The sequence below is a fragment of the Marmota flaviventris genome, chromosome 11 (assembly GCF_047511675.1).
Source record: "Marmota flaviventris isolate mMarFla1 chromosome 11, mMarFla1.hap1, whole genome shotgun sequence".
Classification (NCBI taxonomy): Eukaryota; Metazoa; Chordata; class Mammalia; order Rodentia; family Sciuridae; genus Marmota; species Marmota flaviventris.
This window is the reverse complement of record NC_092508.1, coordinates 57334941-57354611: the sequence shown is the minus strand read 5'-3', so window position 1 is coordinate 57354611 and position 19671 is coordinate 57334941. Positions and strand designations below refer to the sequence as shown.

Sequence of the window (19671 nt, the reverse complement as noted above, 5' to 3'; positions counted from 1 at the left end):
GGCTCTGAGGCTACAACTAAATAAGACAAAGTTCCTTAAATAGTCTCTTACGGGGAGTATATCAACAATAAGAATTTAAATAATGTGAAGTACGATGGTGGAAATAGAGCAGGGATGTGAAAATGTGCAATATAAGTTTGCTCTTTTTATACAACTTCAGAGTAGCAGACATTTTAGGTAATTCTAAAGAGGTGGAAAAATTCTGTGAGCTCTTCTTTACATACAAATCTTGAAGGAATAATACTAAGTGTCCAACAGTTGAGATACCCCAGCCAATCTATATAGATGTTTGAGGAAGCAAACCTTGGGGCTCAACTCTTAAGATCTGCCGCATGACCAGCGGCGAGCTTCATAAAAGAAGGTTCGAAGCATAGAATTTTACTAGTGAATTTTTAAATTAAAGAGACATACTCTCATTACCTTTAATTCCCAGCTCCGGGGTCGGCTTCTCCTAGCTCTCGCCTCCAGCCACCTAATGCGGTGGTGAGGTTTACAGAAGAGGCTAGCAAGAGAGGGAGAGCACGCCAGGGAGTGAGCTTTTATTGGGGAACAAAAAATTCAAGGGAAAATCCCATCCAATGAAGATTGAGGGGGGGCAGCATTCCAAGGTCAGGGTCAGTGACTGGTCTTCGGGTCAGTGGCCAGGCACACCTCCACACGGACAAGCCCTGTACCTGGGACAGGGTGGGGAAGGCTCTGACACAGTTGCATCTAAGCGCCTCTCACCCAGCCAGCGAGGTAACTCAAATCACGTGCGAGGATGGCTTCCCACACTAAGAGATCCTGGAATCTTCATAGCTGGGAAGTGTTAACTGTTGTTGAAAAGTAGCCACTGCCAATAACTATGGGTCCTCCCAGGAGTCTCTGTCAAGATCAGATTGTAGGATGCTAGCTCATACTAATAAGAGGAACAACTCAAAGCCCTTGGGTTTATGAGTCCCTCTTGATTTGGGGTCTGTCAATTCCTCTTCACTATTTAAGCTCCCTTGAGAAAAAAGTATCTTAAGTTACTAAACATCTCAGAATAGATACATTATTTATGTCAATCAGGATAAAAACATAAATTCTTGCCAGGGAATTAGGTCAACTGTTTATAGTTGAAAGAATGTGAGCTACCGAGAGATAGGTTTACCCTCAGTTTATGAAATTGACCTCTACAGAGTTTTAAGTGCAATGACATGTATTAGAACCTGTCTTTCTCACTGAAAGATTAAACCAGTTGTTCTCAAACATTTCGGTTTGGGGATGCTGGGCCCTAAAATAACATATAAATAGTATTTTTAAAAAACTGTACATGGCAGAACAAAAATAGAATGACTTTTTTTTTCATTTTTGTAAGTTGCTAGTCATGCTTAATAGAAGACAGCTGCATTCTTGTATTTGTTTCTGCATATGTCTGTTGTGGTATGAAGTTTTGAAGTACATAACAAAAATCTAGACTTACAGCTATGTAGGTAGGAAAGAGTCTTGAGACCCCTCAGAAGTCATTAGACCACACTTTGTGAATCATCAAGTTAGCCAAACATTCCAATGCAAGAGGAAAAAAGCTCCCAAATGAATAAGTTAACAGTTTTAAAAGATAAGACCAGCACCGGGAATTGCAGTATTCCAGTACAGTGCTTCTCAAAGTTAGTATGTACACAAATCTCCTGAAATCCTTGTTAAAATGCAGATTCCACTTGTATAATTTTACCTCTTGTTTAAAATTATATAAAAATACAAAATTCATCATTTCCCCAAATCAGTTTTGTCCTTGTTACCTTTAACATACTCATACTACAAATCAAAGCATGGGCCTAGGCCCACTTTACCTCTCAGCAAAGCTACTATAGTAATCATTGGTCATTGCTCTCAGATTGGTCTAATTAACTTTTCTGAAACACAGCTCTAAACTTTCAATGGCTGCCTAGGGTCACATGAATACAATCTATACATAATTTGGCCCCGATCTACCTTTTAGTCTTAATCTCACATTACTTCCCTCCTATGCCAAGCAATGCTGTTTTTCCCCCCTCATATACCAGTGTGAGAGGTAAAGAGGGCCTATCTAGGATGTTGGCATTGAGTATTGTAAAGAGGACTGCAAAAGTAGTGTCAATAGAATTCAATGCTTAGATCTCCAGGAGGAGTCAGTAGATGAGGACTTGTGCATTCCCTATACTAGATGAGTGCTATTTCCTGTACTAGAAGCTTTCTACTGTCATTTAGTCTTCATGATCTACCTTTCTTTATGCTATTCACTAGCCAAGATACTCTCTTCTCTTGGCTTGTCCTCTTTATATAGTTCCTCAAAGTTTATCTTATAGACAAATAGCACTTTTTCATGTGATCATTTTATTGAAATATTACTGAATTTGCATGCATGTATAGTGTTCCTAGCTAAATAAGATTTTCTCTTTAGTTCAAAGACAGATTTCATGCTGAAATCTATATTTTGAATTAATCCCAAAGACATAAAAATATCAAATTTCTGCATAAAGGAAAAGGGACAATCATTACCAAATAAAAAGCATGCCTGAAAATTTGAAATGCCTCAAGGAACAACAATCTGGGTAAATATGGTTGAATTGGTAACCTATCATCCTAGAGTACTCTTGCCCATTGGAGTTTTTAAATAAGCCAACTACAAAGGAAAAGTATTTCATGTTTGGTTGGTGTTGAAAGTAACATCTCTGTCAGCCTCTGTTCAGAAACAAGTAAGTTAGTAACATTTCATTTACCATTTCCCATTTGTATTTATTAGCAAAGGTCAAAAAACTAAGGAAGGCAGTATTTGCTATAAAAATAGTGAATAAATGTTTCTGCTGACACAATTGATATATTCCAGTTACATACTTCCAATGTCAGAAATCTGTTACAAGAAAAAATAAAATATAAGTTAAAGGATATATGCCAGGATAATTGGAACTTCAATGCAGTATTTGGTTTCTCCATCTAGGTAAAATAAATAGCCTATAGTTATACTTCTAAGTTACACTATTTTCTACTCCTCATCCCCAGCCCCTGCCTAGTAACCTGGGACCATTTAGCCACAGCTTAGGTATTTATTTACTTATATACTGGGGATTCCCTCAGCTGTGGGATCTCTTCCAAGAAACCTGTTCTAGAATCAGTTTCAAGGTTTCTGAATAACCAAACCAATACCAAGAGTGGTCATTAACCAAGACTGATTGATTAATTTAAAATGAACATGGAACAAAGGACTAGATAATCGAAGTATTTCCCTATGATTTTCAACATGTGTGGATTTTACTATGTACTTTGTTACATAATACTTTTTAATTGTAGTAAAATACACGTAAAATTTGTCATATTAGCTTTTATTTAATTGTACATTTCAGCAACCTTCTAAGTGACTGTTGTGCAATCATCACTGTTTAGCCCTAACATTTTTGTCACTCCAAAATGAAATCCCATGTTCTTTGAGTGGTTATGCCCATTTTCCCTTCCCCCTAGTCCCTAGTAACAACTAACAGGCTTTGTCTCTATGGATTTGTCTCTTCTGGGTATTTTATAAAAATGAAGTCATACATCCATGGCTTTTTTGTTTCTGGCTTCTTGCACTTAGGTTTAGCCTCTATTAGTACTTCATTTTTTTTTTAATGGTTGTATAATACTGTTACTATATGGAAATACCACATTCCGCATGTCTATTCATCAGGTGATGGACATTTGGTTGTTTCTACTTTGGGGCTATTAGGAATAGTACTATGAACATTGTGTAGAATTTTTTTTTTTTTTTTAATTGGTATCATCAGTTGAACCCAGGGGCACTCAACCACTGAGCCACATCCTCAGCCCTTTTAAAAAAATTTTAGATACAGGGTCTTTCTGAGCTGCTTAGGGCCTTGCTAAATTGCTGAGGCTGGCTTAAAATTCCTGATCCTCTGGCCTCAGCCTCCCAAGCTGCTGGGATTAGTCAGGTGCCACCAAGCCCAATGTTGAGAAATTTTTGTTTGAATACCTAGATTCAATTCTTTTGGTTACACATCCAGGCATAGAATTATTAAAAATTCTATTTACATTGTTGAGTTCAAATACTGGGTAATGCTGTTCAAGAAAATAGTCTAGGCTTCAAGAATTTTGCATTTGATATAGGCTGTATGATTACTCAACTAAATGTGTAGTTGTAATAGCTCTAGCATTTTTCACCTTTTTTATTTGGCAGTTCTGGGGATTCAACCCGAGTTGCTCTAGCACTGACATGTCCCCACCAACCTCCCCTCTCCATTTTTTAAAATTTTGATAGGGTTTCACAAAATTGCAGTGGCTGATGTCGAACTTGAGATTCCTTCTAAATCACTGGGATTAGAGGTGCATGTCATTCATCCTAGCCCTCACTTCCCTTTCTGTAAAGTAGCAATATATGGAAGGGTAGTGATTCTCAAACAATATGCACAAAAATTACCTAGGATGTCTTTTAAAACAAGAACCCTAGGGGCTGGGGTTATAGCTCAGTGGTAGAGAGTGCTTTCCTTGTACATGTGAGGCCCTCGGGTTCGATCCTCAGCACCACATAAAAATAAATAAAGATATTGTGTCCATCTACAACTAAAAAAAAATATTTAAAATAATAAAAAAAAACAAGAACCCTAGGTGATTTCTTAGGTAGTCTTTCCACCATGCTTCAGAAATTCTTATATCTGACTATTCTTTCTCAGTTGATATCAAATTAGGAAAAGAGAAGTAAATGGGTATAATGCAGCTTTCCTTCAAACAAACCCTGACAATCATAAATAATATGATGGTACATTTTATTTGCTAGGGGAAAGATTCTTTCTATAATAGCACCACTTTCTTCCTTAAAAGTCTGACCAAGGAGTGACATGCAATGTTAGAAGCAAGGTAATGAACCAAGTGTCACTTCCAGGACTCCCACTACTAACATGCTAATAGCAGCGATAAACATTGCTTTAGCAGCTTTTGGCTTTTAAAGATATAACCAATTCAGTTCACTTTTTGATAATTTATTTTTAATAAGTAAGAAACTAGCTGCCAGTTGATTGACTCCCTTTCTTAGATAACAGATGGTGATTCATTACAGACATACAATTACTTAATGTGAGATTTACTAAAAAATAAAAATCACATTCCTTTCTGGTTTGTTTTCAAGTCCTAAAAAGTTGATTTATTTTAGATCCAGCTGTGTGATACCAGCCAAGTCAACTTGAAAAGTGATTCTGTTTCCAAGTATTCCAATTCATGTTAACCTTTAAAAAGAAAACCGTCAAGGAATTAACTATCCTGTTTTAATTAGTCACATTTCATAGAAACTCAAAGGACTAAAATACTTCTACTTTTATGAATAAACAAAAGGTCCATGAATTATAATATGCAGAACACTATATAAAAGAATTCCCATTAATAATTACATTAGGCTCTTTTTTTTAACCACTGAGACTACTACTATAGCTTCCTTCAAGTTGGATGGCATCTGCCTGAATGCATCTTCTTTGTGATGATCTAAATTTAGGTAAGTACAAATCACAGCAAAAATTAAAGTTTTCATCTTTAATGAAATGACTTTGGAAATAACGTACATTTCCATGACACCAACACTACAGTTTTTCGGAGTCACAGTAAGATACACAGAATTACATCCATAATTACTATGAATGCCAACATTTCAAGCAGTAATTTCTGTTACATGGCAAACAAGATCAAGAAAGCGACCATCAAACAAAAGAGACCCATAGCTTCAGACAAGGCAAATCCCAGGATAGCATAGGAGAACAGCTGCTGCTTCAGCGAAGGATTTCTAAAAGAGATACAACACATATGACTGTTACTTTGAAATATTAACTTTAACATACTTGGTAAATGTTAAAGAATCAAATTACTAGTGTGGTGATCTTATAAACTGGAAAGTCTACCTAAAGAGTATTTGCCTAGGTCTCTTTTGCTTCTTTCTACTTTTTGCCCCAATCCTAATCATAAGGCATAAAGGTAGGTAACTATCTGTATATAAAATTATTTGTTTTTTTCAATGCTAAGGATTAAACCCATGGCATAGGCAAGCAAGGCAAGTGCTCTACCACTGAACCACAACCCTAGTCCTTCTCTAGGTCAGTTTACATTCATTTTGAGGAGTCCTGACATTTTTCTTATCCCTCTGGTTCAGTGAGATAATGCATATAAAGCTACAAAATAAAACATTAGATACACAGTGGGCACTTAATATAAAGAGTTACTATTATCCCCCTAGCTTTCTAAGTTTCCAACTATTTCTTTTAACTTATTAAAGTATAGAAATGATACCTGGCATAACCAATGATAAGGCTGCCAAAGACTGTTCCAATACCAGCACCAGAACCAGCCACTCCTACTGTTGCAGCACCTGCACCAATAAATTTGGCAGCAGTATCAATGTCTCTGCTGATTACACTGGTCTGAAACTCCCTTCGAATTAGCTGACGTTCACCATTCTGGGCCCCATTAAAAACTGTAGAGCCCTAGAGAACAGGAAGTAAAAGCAAAGGTCAAATCAGTAGTCACAATTATTTTAATTATTGTACTGTCAAAATGATAACTACTTCACTGTACTGCAGCTGAGTATGAACAGTGGTATGGCACAACAGAAATATAAGAGCTTAGAATAATTCTAAACTTGTAGAATACTGAAAATAACATCTATACATTATAAAGTTGTTAAAAATTAAGAAACAGATATAAATATGCTTTGTGTGGGAGGTAAAGGGGTGTATTCAGGTGAACCCTACCTCTGAGTTAAACCCCTAGTCCTTTTTATATTTTATTTTTGAGATAAGGTCTTCCTAAATTGCTGAAGTTGGCCTCAAACTTGTGATCCTCCTGCCTCAGCCTTCCAAGCCACTGGAATTTCAAGTGTGTGCCACCAAGCCGCGCTAAATATGCTTTTTAATACAATAGGTTTCTCAGTAACTGTGACTACTACAATCTTATATATTGGTAACTCAAAACTAGAGGTTTACATATATTTTTGGATAGAAGAGTAGAAAAAGACTGCCCTCAAACCAATAGTAATGAGACCTACAGCCCACCTTCACTATAGTCAAAACTATTAAGATTTATTTGGTAGTGTTATCTAATTTGTATTACTACTACTCTTACCTTTCCAGGTCTAGTCTCTGGTCGAGATAACACTGATACAGAAATTGGTCTGTAAGCAACTCTGGATCCAGCTCGGATCTATTAATGAAAAGATTCCAAGTATTAGAAATGCAGACAATACTTCAATGACCTTTCTTGTACCATGAGTTCTAAAAAAGCATGTATTAAAAATGGATTAGATACGTATCTATCTGTATTAACTCTTATCTTGACTGCTTGATCATTTTCAATACATGAAGCAATTTTAATAAAGTTTCATGCTAATAAAATTGCAGACTTGCTCCATAGTTTATAATTCTCTGAAAAAAAAAATTCTAAGAACAATTAGTTTAAAAGAATGAGTACTGCGCCAAATATTTTAATTATTGTAGTGCCTCAATTCAGGGAACACCCCACACTCTTTGTGAAGTTTCCATGGATTAACAGGTGTATTAGGAGAGTCACTAATATAAAGTTATCATTTAAAATAGCACAACAGTTACTATGAACTCCCACTATCTCCAGGGTGCCAACTAATTATAAAATTACACAAGAATTTAAGCAATTTTACATCAGTTTAATAATCAGTGAATCTCTCATCATAAGGGCATACTCTAGTCCGGCTTCTCTGCCCTTGAGTGTCCACTACACTAAGGTCACAGAAAACCCTTTCAAAACCAAGACTTGACTCTCTAAGACAAATCCTCCAGATTTAGACTTCACCTAATGCCTCCAAAATGGTTATAGAAATAACATCCCAGCGACAGAAAGACTATGGGTTCCCCCACCACCTTTCTCCACCCACGCATGGTAAGGCAAAGTCCCTCCCTCTGCAGCAGCAAGTATGACCTACAGACAGGCACTGGAGAGCGCTGCTGCGGGGAACTAGGCCTCAGCGTCCCCCTCCTTTGCCCCCAGTTTTCCAACCATAGCGTCCACCACAGCCCGACAGAGCGAAGTGGTGGGGGAGGGGCATTCCAGGTGGAAGAGCAAGGAGGATTTGACCTACACAAAGTGAGGCCTGACTGCTAGGCCTGGGCTGCTCTTCCCCGCCCTAATGGAGGAGGGCTGAGGTCTGAAATGTCCCAGGATTTAGGAGGAAGGCAAGAAAAGGGCATCCGTTTAAGGGGTGCGGGGACTGCTGTTCCTGGGAAGGCGGTGTGCCCCGCCCGCAGGTTGCCCCATTCAATAACCGTGGACTCTCCTGGCCCGCAGTCCTGGCCCTCGGTCCCCCGGCCCAGCCTGGGCTACACACCAGAGCGGGGGTGCAGGCGAGCTTGGCGCAGGCGAACATCTTAGACTCCTTGGGGCGGCGGGGTTGGAGGATCTAGGTGACAGGCGACGTGGGCTCCTCTCCCGCTTCCTCTCTGCGGAGGCAAATAGGCTTAAGGTCATGTGCTCTCCAGGGGCCTGTCCTTCCCACCCAGGCCCCGAGGGCCCCCATGCACGCCGTCAGCTTGGGCCTCGTGCCCAGCTAGGCAACAGCAGAATGAATGGGTCCCTTCTGGGCGCTGCTCCACCCTGGCCAGGCCCGGCTTCCGCGCCCTCCACTTACCTTCCCAGGAGGTGGCGGCGGCCGCGGCGGCAGAGGTCGAAGGAGTGGGGCTGGGCGCGCAGGCGCGAGGCGGCTCTTATCCGCGCCACAGCACCCGGATGGAGAAGGCGGAGTGTCGGGTGCACAGAGGAAGACGCTCAAGGTCACTTTGTAACAACTTTATTCGTAGCCAGCTGGGAAGGACAACCCTAGCCTTCCGGTGAAGGGCTGGGGAGATAATGATATTGAAGACTAGCGCTGAAATTGCGGACCGAACAGGTGTTTCACTTTTGATCTGGCGGGATGATAGTGGGGCTTTTTTTTTTTTTTTTTTCACATTCACACTTTGTGAGATTTGGTCTTTTACCAGTTGCTACTTCTCTTTAGTAGAAGGTCTCCTTCCCGATCATTCTTCTCTGAGAAAAGGGGAAGGGGAGTGGGGCGGGGTGTTCATTTACTACTTGACAAGAAATTAGTGAAGCTATTTCTTTCAAGGAACCTGGAAAAGGGTTCCATAAGTATGGTTAATCTTCTAGCTGAAAGAGGGACGGATTCAGGGATTATATTGTTATTGCATGTAGAGTTTAGACTAAAGCCACTTATTTTACCATCTACTTTTGGTAACTTTGGACAAATAATTTTCTTCAGATGGATGCAGATATCTCAGAAAAACGACTTTTACTGAATTTCTCGTGTTGTTATTAGATCCTTGAATTATGTAAATTTAATTTCATAGTTTTAATAAATGACACCTGGAAGTCCACAAGAAAGTTTACACATCCAGGCTCTGAGAATGTAGTTCAGTGGTAAAATACTTTCCTACCACGAGTGAGGGCCTGAGTTTTACCCCCCAGCACTGCAAAAGAAAACAACAAGAAGAACAACAAAAAAATACTCAGGATGTACAGCTAAACTAAAGTACACTGAACTTTGTCTAGAGCCCTAGCATGAAACAACATGAATCAAGAAAATCAACCTATAGCAATATAGTTAGCACAAAGATGCAATGTCATCTACCAGCAATACTGGGGAGAAACCCTTAGAACTGAAACATGAAAAATAAGTAAGTCTTTACTGATCCAACATCAGACGCAAATTATTGAAAATAACATGAATGCTAATATTTTATTCTCAGTCTTTGCCCATAAAATAGAGATAATTCACATGTGCAGTTCAACAAGTGATTATTAGTATAGATTCTCATATAATTCTAACCTGAAGTATTGGGTTGTCCTGTATTATCTACAGTAGAAAAAGCAGCAAGGCCCTATACATCAACAATAGATTCTCTATGGGATAAATTATTCTAGATAGATTTGTGTGCTAAGTTGGATTAAGTACCATTCCTGTCTCTTTAGCACAAAAATAATAGCAGGAATTTTTTTGAAGAGGGGCAGGAGAGAAACTTGGATCCCTAACAGGGCTGCTTACAGATTACTTATGGACTAGATACCTATGGCAAGGAGAGACGTAAGTTCTGAAGCTCAGCTCACCTGTTGTGTTGAGGGCCCTATCCATGGTCACGCCTCCATAGTGCTATTCTAGATACAGTTGACTCAGACTGTGCTTGGTTTTCCATTATGGAAGGAGAGAAATGGATTTGGGGTGACATTGTGCCACATTTTGAGAGTGAATGTTTGCTCTAAGGAAGCTTGAAGAAAAAGGCACCTTCTGGGAGGACTAAGTAAGGCCATAAAGATGAGCAAGAAGTATCTAATCCTCTCATTTTTTTTTTTCTTAGACTGTGGGAACAGTCACAGGGAAAAAAGAAATGAGGCTATCAAGAGAAGTATGATGGATTATTTCCAAATGTAGCCCCAATAATCTGTTCTATTCTTAACCCCTTTTTGCAATGTGACATTGCCACTTATCAGGTAGTAAAGTCTGTTTTTCTTCTCCTTATATCTAGGGTCGCTCTTGTTTTGAGTTAGAGAGTGTACTGTTGTTACTTTGGGGCCTACTGGGCCTTAATAGATATATCTTTCATTGGCTCCTCTGTGAAGCCAGCACAGGAAACACAGGTTAGCCTGCTGAATGATAAGGCACCATATGGACAGAAAAAAGAAGACTGCATGAGAGAGAACTGAAGCACCAAAGACATGTGAATGAGGCCATCCTTGATTCGCTAGCTCTAGTCAAGCCTTCCCAGGGAACAGAACTGAGCCATCCCCAATGCACTTTACCCAAATTCCTGACACAGAGTCAAGAGCAATAAAAGGATTATTGTTTGAAGTTATTAAGTTTTAGGGTAGTTTGTTACAAAATAATAGATAAATTACAGATAGATCCCTATTCCTGGTTAAAAAGTAACAAACTTCTCTGATTCCCTTACAGTTAGGAATGCTGAGGGAGGGAGTGATAGGAGAATTGAAGTTTTTTGACAGCACCCCCAAGACACAGATTCAAATGGATCATTTCTTTGTTCCATTAACTTTTCTTTTTCCTGCTTGGAATATGGATGCAATATTGGGAGATGAAGCAGCAATCTTGCAACAATGACAATAAAAGTCATACATTAAAGATGGGGAATCTCAAAACTAAAGAAACCTGAGTTCTTACTTTAAAAAAAAAAAATAGCTACAATAGCTCTTAACTAAATATTTATGAATTTACATTACATGAAAAAATAAATCTTTATTCAGTTAAGCCACTGAGGTTAGTTTTTGTTATGTATACCTGAATACAACCCTAGCCAATATGTAATTCTATAGATTTACATCTCTGAAGCTCTTTGTTCTTTGTACTGTGATTATAGCTGAAGTGGCCTTCTTCCCACAGAATTCACATTAATTTGCATCTGTCTTTTCTTTCTTATTCAATGGTGTATCTGCTAGGACCATCAAGACAGAAACCATACTTGTAATTTGAAGAGGGAAAATTTAGTGTAAAAGTTGCTAAAGAGAGAGGGGTGTTTAACTACTAAAAGGCATAGAGTGGCTCTATGGGATACAGTGTTAATAGTATAGGTATACCTACTACCTATGTCTGACAGAGAGTGAACAGCAAGCAAGAAACAGAAATTTAGAGAAGAGGGCTTGTCTGTCAAAGGAACGTGTGTGGTCCACCTGTGGTAAAGAAACTTGCTGGAAGTGTGGACCAGATGAATCATGAAGACTGCTGAAGTGAATACCACCAGGCATGCCTTACAAACTGGTCCTCTAGCTGCACACACAAAACAGAATACCAGAAGAAAGAAGAACTCTTTCCTTCTGCTCTGGTCTCCCAGAATTTATTTATTTAATTTTATTTTTAAAGAGAGAGAGAATTTTTTAATATTTATTTTTTAGTTTTAGGCGGACACAACATCTTTGTATGTGGTGCTGAGGATCGAACCCGGGCCGCACGCATGCCAGGCGAGCGCGCTACCACTTGAGCCACATCCCCAGCCCCTCCCGGTATTTATTTTTTAAAAATAACATTTTACCAGGAAATGCCTCCAGGATCCATCTCCAGAATAACAAAGCAGGGCAAAAAGAGTAGATTTATAACCTAAATTAATGGTAAAATTCTCAAAGGCAGGGATGATGTCTGATTCATATTTGTGTCTTCCATGGCAGCTAATAAAAAGTGTTAAACATAGTATTCACTCAAATATTTGTTCAATAATAAATAATATGTTCAAAGTTATTTGCAATAATTTTGTTCTCTTTGAACTAAGATTCAGTCTCTTGGTGCAAATTAGGATGACCTCTAGAATTTTCTTTTTTTTTTAAATGGGTATTTCAAAATTTAAACATAGAGAACCCAATAAATACTTAAAAATTTGTGGAATGAGTTTATACAAAACCCCTGAACATTAAAAAGAAAAAAAAATCATGTGTGATGCTGGAGATCCAACTTAAGGTCTTGTACAGGCTAAGCATGTGCTTTACCAGCCTGCTCGACTTTTTTTGTGTCTATGAAGGATTCTGTGTTTATACTCTCAAGTGCTTGAAGAATTTATTAAAAACAATATTAAAGTCTTTTGTGGATACATTCCATGATACAATAGAATATTGGCAGGAATGAAACATAAATTGAACCAAATATAGGCCCTAGGCCTGCATGTTTGGCTACAATTTTCCTTTCATGTTTTTCAACAATGTCTTTGATCCACCCAAGGTAAATTACTCTCTCTAAAGGTACTTGGGATCTTCATGTTGTCTCCTGACTATGTAAGACTCTTCACGTAGCACCTATTGAAGGCCATGTCCAGCTTCTGAATTCTTATCTATGTAAAATTTTATTTTTGTTTGTTTATTTATTTAGGTACTCAGGATTGAATGCAGGGGTACTTTACCACTGAGCTACATCCCCAGTCCTTTTTAAAATTTATTTTCTTGAAATAGGATTTCCCTAACTTGCTGAGACTGGCCTTGAACTTGGGCTCCTTCTGCCTCAGCTTCCTGAAAAGCTGGGATTACAGGCATGTGCCACCTTGTCTGAACAATATGAAATTTTAATGTAAAATTTTAGCCTTAGTGCTTGTGTCACCAACACATATAACAAAATTGTGTTATAGACTAGCATAGTCCCTGTGCAAGGATGTCACAGATTCATCAAATATTCCTTGTTTGCCTACGTGTGGTGGCACACACCCTGTATTCCCAGTGGCTTGGGAGGCTGAGGCATGAGCAATTTAGCAAGACCCTGTCTCTTAAAAAAAAAAAAAAAATATATATATATATATATATATATATATATACACACACACACACACACACACACATACACACATACATATTATATGTATGTATACACACACACACACACACACACATATCACTGGGGATGTGGCTCAGTGGTGGAGAGCCCCTGGATTCAATCCCCAGGACGAAAGAAAAAATATTCATATTTGTATACTATACTATAATTTATCTCAGAAGTAGAGGAAGAGATATATTGTATCTAAGAAGTAGAGAAAAATTCAAAACTATTTCCTATACTTAAAAAAAATAGGAGGTTTATAAGTAGCTATCTGTCTATGAGGGGAAGAATAGGTCAGAGGAAACAAAAAGAGAAGCTAGACTTCTTTGAATATACTTTGTAGATTTGAATTTAGAAACATGCAAACAATTTATTTACAAAAGTAATACTTTTTAAATCCATAGAAAATAACAATAATGGAGCAAATTAATTTAACTGTATGTAGTTGGTAGTGTAACTAAACTGGGAAAACACAAAGAGTTTTACTGAAGGTATAAAAGGACATTCATTATTTGCTCTGCTTCCTGCACACTGGCCTCCTTGCTGTTTCTCAAACAAGCCAACTGAACATCACCTCAGAAAGCGGTACTTTTTGTTCCTTCAGCTTAGATATTTGCTTGCTGCACACCTTCAGTTTATTTAGTTTTTTCCTCAAACATCATGTCTTCGGAGAAGCCTTCATGGATCACCTATGTTGAATTTTCTTCATAGCTCTTAGTACTACCTGGCATAATTTGTTATTTGTTTATTTCTTGCATTAGACTGTTAGTCCAAGAGGACAGGGATTTTCTTTTGTTCATTTTTGTATCCACCAGTCTAGAAAACACTTGGCCTGTAAATAGGCATTCAATGAATTTTTGAGAAATGTTATTGTAAAAGGAAGAAACTATTAACTTTTCTTTACATATCTCTATATTATTTGATATGTTATTGTAAGCATCAATTTCTGCAAAATAAAAAAGGAATGTTAGAAATGTTTTAATAATTAATAATAAAATTGATGCATGTATATTCTCCCCTCTGTTGTACTTACACTAATTAAGCCAAAGGGAAACATGAATAAATGTTGAATTTCAGGTCTTGGTCATAGACTTGCCTATACTTTAGGCAGTAACATTGTCATGTACTCTTTGAATTAAGATTCAAAATCTTTTTTTTTTTTTTTTGATACCTGGGATTGAATCCAGGACACTCACCCACTGAGCCATATCCCAAGCCCTTTTTCTATTTTTATTTAGAAACAGGGTTACTAAGTTACTGAGGCTGGCTTCAAACCTGCAATCCTCCTGCTTTAGCCTCCCCAGCTCCTGGGATTATAGGCATGTGACAATAGAAGCATAGTAGAATGGTGCATCCTGAGAAAGACACTGGAAACTGTTACTGGCTCTGAAAATAAAAAAGCAGCCTACCCCCAAGGATTGCAGGCAGCCTCCAGAATCTGGAAAGGCAACGAAATAGAAAGAGCACAGTGTTTCCAACACCTTGATTTTAGTCTGCTGAGACCCATTGCAGACTTCTGACTCAAGAACTACAAGATAATAAATCTGTGTTGTTTTAAACCACCAAATTTGCAGAATTTATTTATTTATTATTTTTACAGCCACAGCAGGAATCTAATATAGTCATCAAACTCTTGTCTGATTCCAGGCATGGATCATTAATCTGGGAGTACAAATCAAGGAAATGGGATATGATCTTGATTTTGAAATTTAGGCAGCTGGTGTGTCTCATGTCATGTGGGATGGCTCATTCATCATGGATCTTAGTTTAGCACAAGGTCAGGGATTCAGTGAGCAATATCATGCCCTGACAAATGATGGCATGATCTTCAGGAGTGTGGTAAGGTATATCAGCAAGTTGGCTGAATCATAGGACTAGTCCCATTCTGGGTACCCAAAATTTGGGAGGCTAGGTACAAGATAAGGTACCCAAGAAACTGGACAAAAGTTGTCAGGATATCCCTAGGCAGCTAGACTTGGGAAGCTTGCGGCTAAAATGCTCTTGAACTAAAGTAAAAGAACACTTTCTGAATGACACTGACTGTTAGAAGAAGAGTTAGAAAAATATTTCCATGTTGGGCTCCTGTGGTTCCAAGTTGCTGTTAGGTTAGACAAATCTGCAGAAGGGGGGCATCTAGAGGAGAGTCATCAATGATATAGTATTGAACAGAAATGTAATAGAAAGAGGGCCTGGAAATATGAAGTGGTGTCACTTTAATGATGAGTCAGTTCTACTCATAGCTTACTGGAGGGTAAAACTCATGGCTTCTGGATTTACACTTCTTGACCATAAAGGGGTCTTGTCCAGGTGGCCCTGGGGAGAAAGCCTAGACACATCTCTTTCTTCTCCTACTGAAACCATTCTATTTAGGACAATACTTTACTGGTATTGGTTTAATCTATCTATCCATCATCTATCATCTATCTATTTATACATATCAAGGATTGAACCCAGGGGCACTTAACTACGAGGTACATCCCCAATCCTTTGTAAAAAAAAAATTATTTTATTTAGAGACAAGGTTTTGCTGAGTTGCTCACGGCTTCACTAAGTTGCTGAGACTGGCTTTGAACTGGCAGTCCTCCTGCCTCAGCCTCCTGAGCCACTGGGATTACAGGCATGTGCCACCACACCTAGCATTCTACTCTTATTTAATTTACTTGTCTTGACCTATTCTCCTTTAGATTAATATGACATTTATGTATTAAACAAGCATTTTATTCATTTATTTTATTCAAATACAAGACTGCTTTCCTAAGGTAATCCTTTGATTGAAAAAAAGGAAAAAAATGTGTACTTATTGATGTAACTTAAGAGCTTTCCTTTTTCTATCCTGCCCCTCTCCCTACTCCAATGGCTATTTTGTTATTGGAACTCTCAGATCTGGCCACTCTGAAATGGTCCACTTCCCATTGTCCAACCACCCATTCAACCATAGCATAAAGAAACTTTATGTAACTCTGGCTATTTTGCTCTAGTAAAGTTCACAGGGACCTCTGATTCTTCAGTTTCCTTTTACAAAAATCAGTAAAACATGCTGCCCAAATACAGCTAATGAGTAAAAAGAGAATAAATGGGGTCAGAGGGGGTGGCAGAAGGGGGAAGGTTAAGAATTAAGATCAAGTTTTCTTTACTGTTTCTATTTGCTACTGATATTGGCAGATTATCTGTATAAATAACATTACCCTCGAGATCTGCTAATTCTTTCCCACACTACAGCTCTCCTGCCTCAGAGTTTTTATTTAATTTGGATCTTTAGCCTGCCAAAATATTGACTCTTAGCTTAGTTGGCCCATACTTTGACATCTGACCAACTTTATTTTAAAGCCAAGCAAAAGAGACTTTTTAAGATTGCATAAGTAATGCATGAGTACATGCTTGGAAACAATTTTTAAAAAATATGAAATTACATAGAGTAAAAAACAGAGCTCTGGCTGGGAGTATATAGATCAGTGATATAATATGTATTTAGCCTGTATAGGCCCTGTGTTCAATCTCCAGCCAAAACAAAACATGTCCAAAAACAAAAACCAAAACCACAGCTCTTGTGTACTACCCATTATTATTATTTTTTCTAAAAGTCATGATTATTTACATTCATTTAGTATGTTCCTTTCTGTATATTTCACATGGAAACATATGAATAGAGTTTTTTTTGGGAGGAGGGGTACAAGAAACTGAACTCAGGGGCACTCGACCACTGAGCCACAATCACAGCCCTATTTTATTAGAGATAGGGTCTCACTGAATTGCTTAGCACCTTGCTAAATTGCTGAGGCTGGCTTTGAACTTGTGATCCTCCTGCTTCTGCCTCCCTAACCGTTAGAATTACAAGTGTGTTCCCCAGCACCTGGCCATGAATAAAGTTTTAATTTTCTTAAATAAAAGATTATACCTTCTTTTTAACAAATGGTGCTAGGAAAATTGGATGTCTAAAATTAGACACGCAAAATTGGACATGCAAAATTATAAGAATATGAAAAAGTTAATTCCAAATGAATAAAGATCTAAATGTGGGATCTAAAACTATAAGACTCTTAGAAGAAAACATAGAAATAAATCTTTGTAGCATTGAATTTGTTGATGACTTCTTGGATATGACACTAAAAGTACTGACAACAACAACAAAAAGAAGATAAATTGAACTTTAGCAAAATTAAAACTTTTGTTCATCAAAGGATACTATCCAGAGAATGAAAAGACAACCCACAGCATGGAGGATAAAGGATTAATATCTAGGTATGTAAAGAGTTCCTACAATTTAATGACAATGATAACAATAACAAAACAACTCAATTTAAAAATGTACATGGTCTTATATAGATGTTTCTCTAAAAGAGATATATAAGTGGCCAATAAACATAGGATGCCAATCATTACTTATCATTAGAGAAATGCAAATAAAAAAACAATGAAATATTACTTCACATCCATTGGGATGACATACTGGAGAATACTGATGAATACTGGAGAAATTGGAACTCTTGTTCATTTATGGTGGAAAAGTAAAATGGTGCAGCCAGTTTAGAAAGTAGTATAGTGTGGGCTGGGGTTGTGGAGCTGGGGTTGTGGCTCAGTGGTAGAGTGCTTACTTCGCATGGGTAAGGTACTGGGTTTGATCCTCAGAAACACATAAAAATAAATAAATAAAATAAAGGTATTGTGTCCATCTGTAACTAAAAATATTTTTTAAAAAAGAAAATGGTGGAGTTGGGGTTGTGACTCAGTAGTGGAGCACTTGCCTGGCATGTGTGAGCACTGGGTTCGATCCTTAGCATTGCAAAAAAATAAATAAAAATTAAAAAAAAACAAAGTTATTGCTTCTATCTACAACTAAAAAGAAAAGAAAAGAAAATGGTGCCAGGTGCAGTGGTGCATGCTGGCAATCCCAGTGGCTCTGAAGGCTGAGACAGGAGGATCCTGAGTTCAAAGCCAACCTCAGAAAAAAGGGAGGCATTGAGCAACTCAGTGAGACTCTGTCTCTAAATAAAATACAAAAAAGAGCTGGGAATATGGCTCAGTGGTTGAGTGCCCCTGAGTTCAATCTCTGGTAATGGCTCCCCACCAAAAAAAAAAAAAAAAAGAAAAGAAAATGGTATAGTGGTGCCTTAAAAGATTAGACATAGATTTTCTCTGATTCAACAATTCCACTTAAAAGAATTGAAATAGGGACTCCATGGATACTTACATGCCAATGTTCATATACAGCATCATTTACAATAGCCAAAAAATAGAAACAACCTAAATGTCTATCAACAAATGAATAGATTTTAAAATGTGGTATATACATACAGTAGAATATTATTCAGTCTTAAAAAGGAATGAAATTCTCATACATGCTACAATATAAATAACCTTGAAAACATTATGATAAGTGAAATAAGCCAGACACAAAAGGTTAAATAGCATATGATTCTGCTTGTATGATGTAATTCATAGAGACAGAAAATAAAATAGAGATTATCAGGGTCTGGAGAATTAGAGGAGATGGAGAGTTACTGTTTAATGGGTAAAGTTTCTATCTGGGATGATGAAAATGTTCTGGAAATGTACAGTGGTCATGGCTGTATGACACATGAATGTATTTAATGCCACTGAAATTCACACTTAAAAATGGTTAAAATAGTAAATTTTATGTTTACCATAATAAAAGCTTTACCTTGAGTTTCCAACAATACATATTAGTAATATTTCAATTTCAGGAAATACCTAGTTAAATAAATATTTTAAAATAATGTTTTCAGTTTTATAATGGAACTTTAAAAACAATCAAAAGTAAAGTAATAAATGTTTACCTATCACCTATATTCAGTGGTTATCAGTGCATGGTCAATCTTGTGTGTTCTATTCTCCCTCTCTTCCACTCCCTTTACCCACTATCCCTTGTTATTTTGAAGCAAATTCCAGAAATAATAATATTTAAATTGTAAATGTTTAACTATAATCTCCATAAGGATTCTTCTCTGAAATACATAACCATATAACCATTATCACACCTAAATGTATGTTTTAACTATTTCTTGATAATGATAAAATATCCAGCTAGTGTTCAGATACCCCTGATTGTATCTTAATATTTTTAAGTTTTTGAAATTAAGAATTTGAACAAGTATACATGTTGTAATTACTTTTATGTCTTTTCTTTTTCTTTTTCTTTTTGACAGTGCCAGGGATCAAACCTAGGGCTTCAAGCATTCTAGTAAATTGTCTGCCCCAGTTATGTCTTTAGGTCTCTTTCAGTCTGTAGATTCTCCCTCTACAGAGAATCTACAGACTAAATTTATCTTTTAAATTTATCAGTTGAGGAAATTGGATTTTCATCATGTAGTTTCCCATATTCTGGATTTTGCCATTTTTATCCTTATGATGTCACTGAACATGTT

General features: G+C 37.4%; 1 protein-coding gene across 1 annotated transcript; it reads right to left on the bottom strand.

Annotated features, from left to right (window-relative positions):
• Positions 1–5496: 5496 nt before the first annotated feature.
• Positions 5497–8732, bottom strand: Atp5mc3 (ATP synthase membrane subunit c locus 3). The gene is made up of 5 exons (XM_027946172.2): positions 8624–8732; positions 8324–8435; positions 7090–7167; positions 6259–6452; positions 5497–5758 (listed from the first exon to the last, which is right to left on the bottom strand). Exons 2-5 carry the CDS (start codon positions 8360–8362, stop codon positions 5644–5646), a joined length of 426 nt encoding a protein of 141 aa, XP_027801973.1. The 5' UTR covers positions 8363–8435; positions 8624–8732; the 3' UTR covers positions 5497–5643.
• Between the last annotated feature and the right edge of the window lie 10939 nt (positions 8733–19671).

What these genes read in the sequence shown, in the direction of transcription:
- Atp5mc3 (XM_027946172.2), bottom strand. Translation starts at nt 8,362, where the DNA reads ATGTTCGCCTGCGCCAAGCTCGCCTGCACCCCCGCTCTG. An exon ending in TCGCCTGCACCCCCGCTCTG is followed by an intron (nt 7,168 to 8,323) that starts GTGTGTAGCCCA and finishes TTTCATTAATAG; the next exon opens with ATCCGAGCTGGATCCAGAGT. An exon ending in CAGAGACTAGACCTGGAAAG is followed by an intron (nt 6,453 to 7,089) that starts GTAAGAGTAGTA and finishes CCTGTTCTCTAG; the next exon opens with GGCTCTACAGTTTTTAATGG.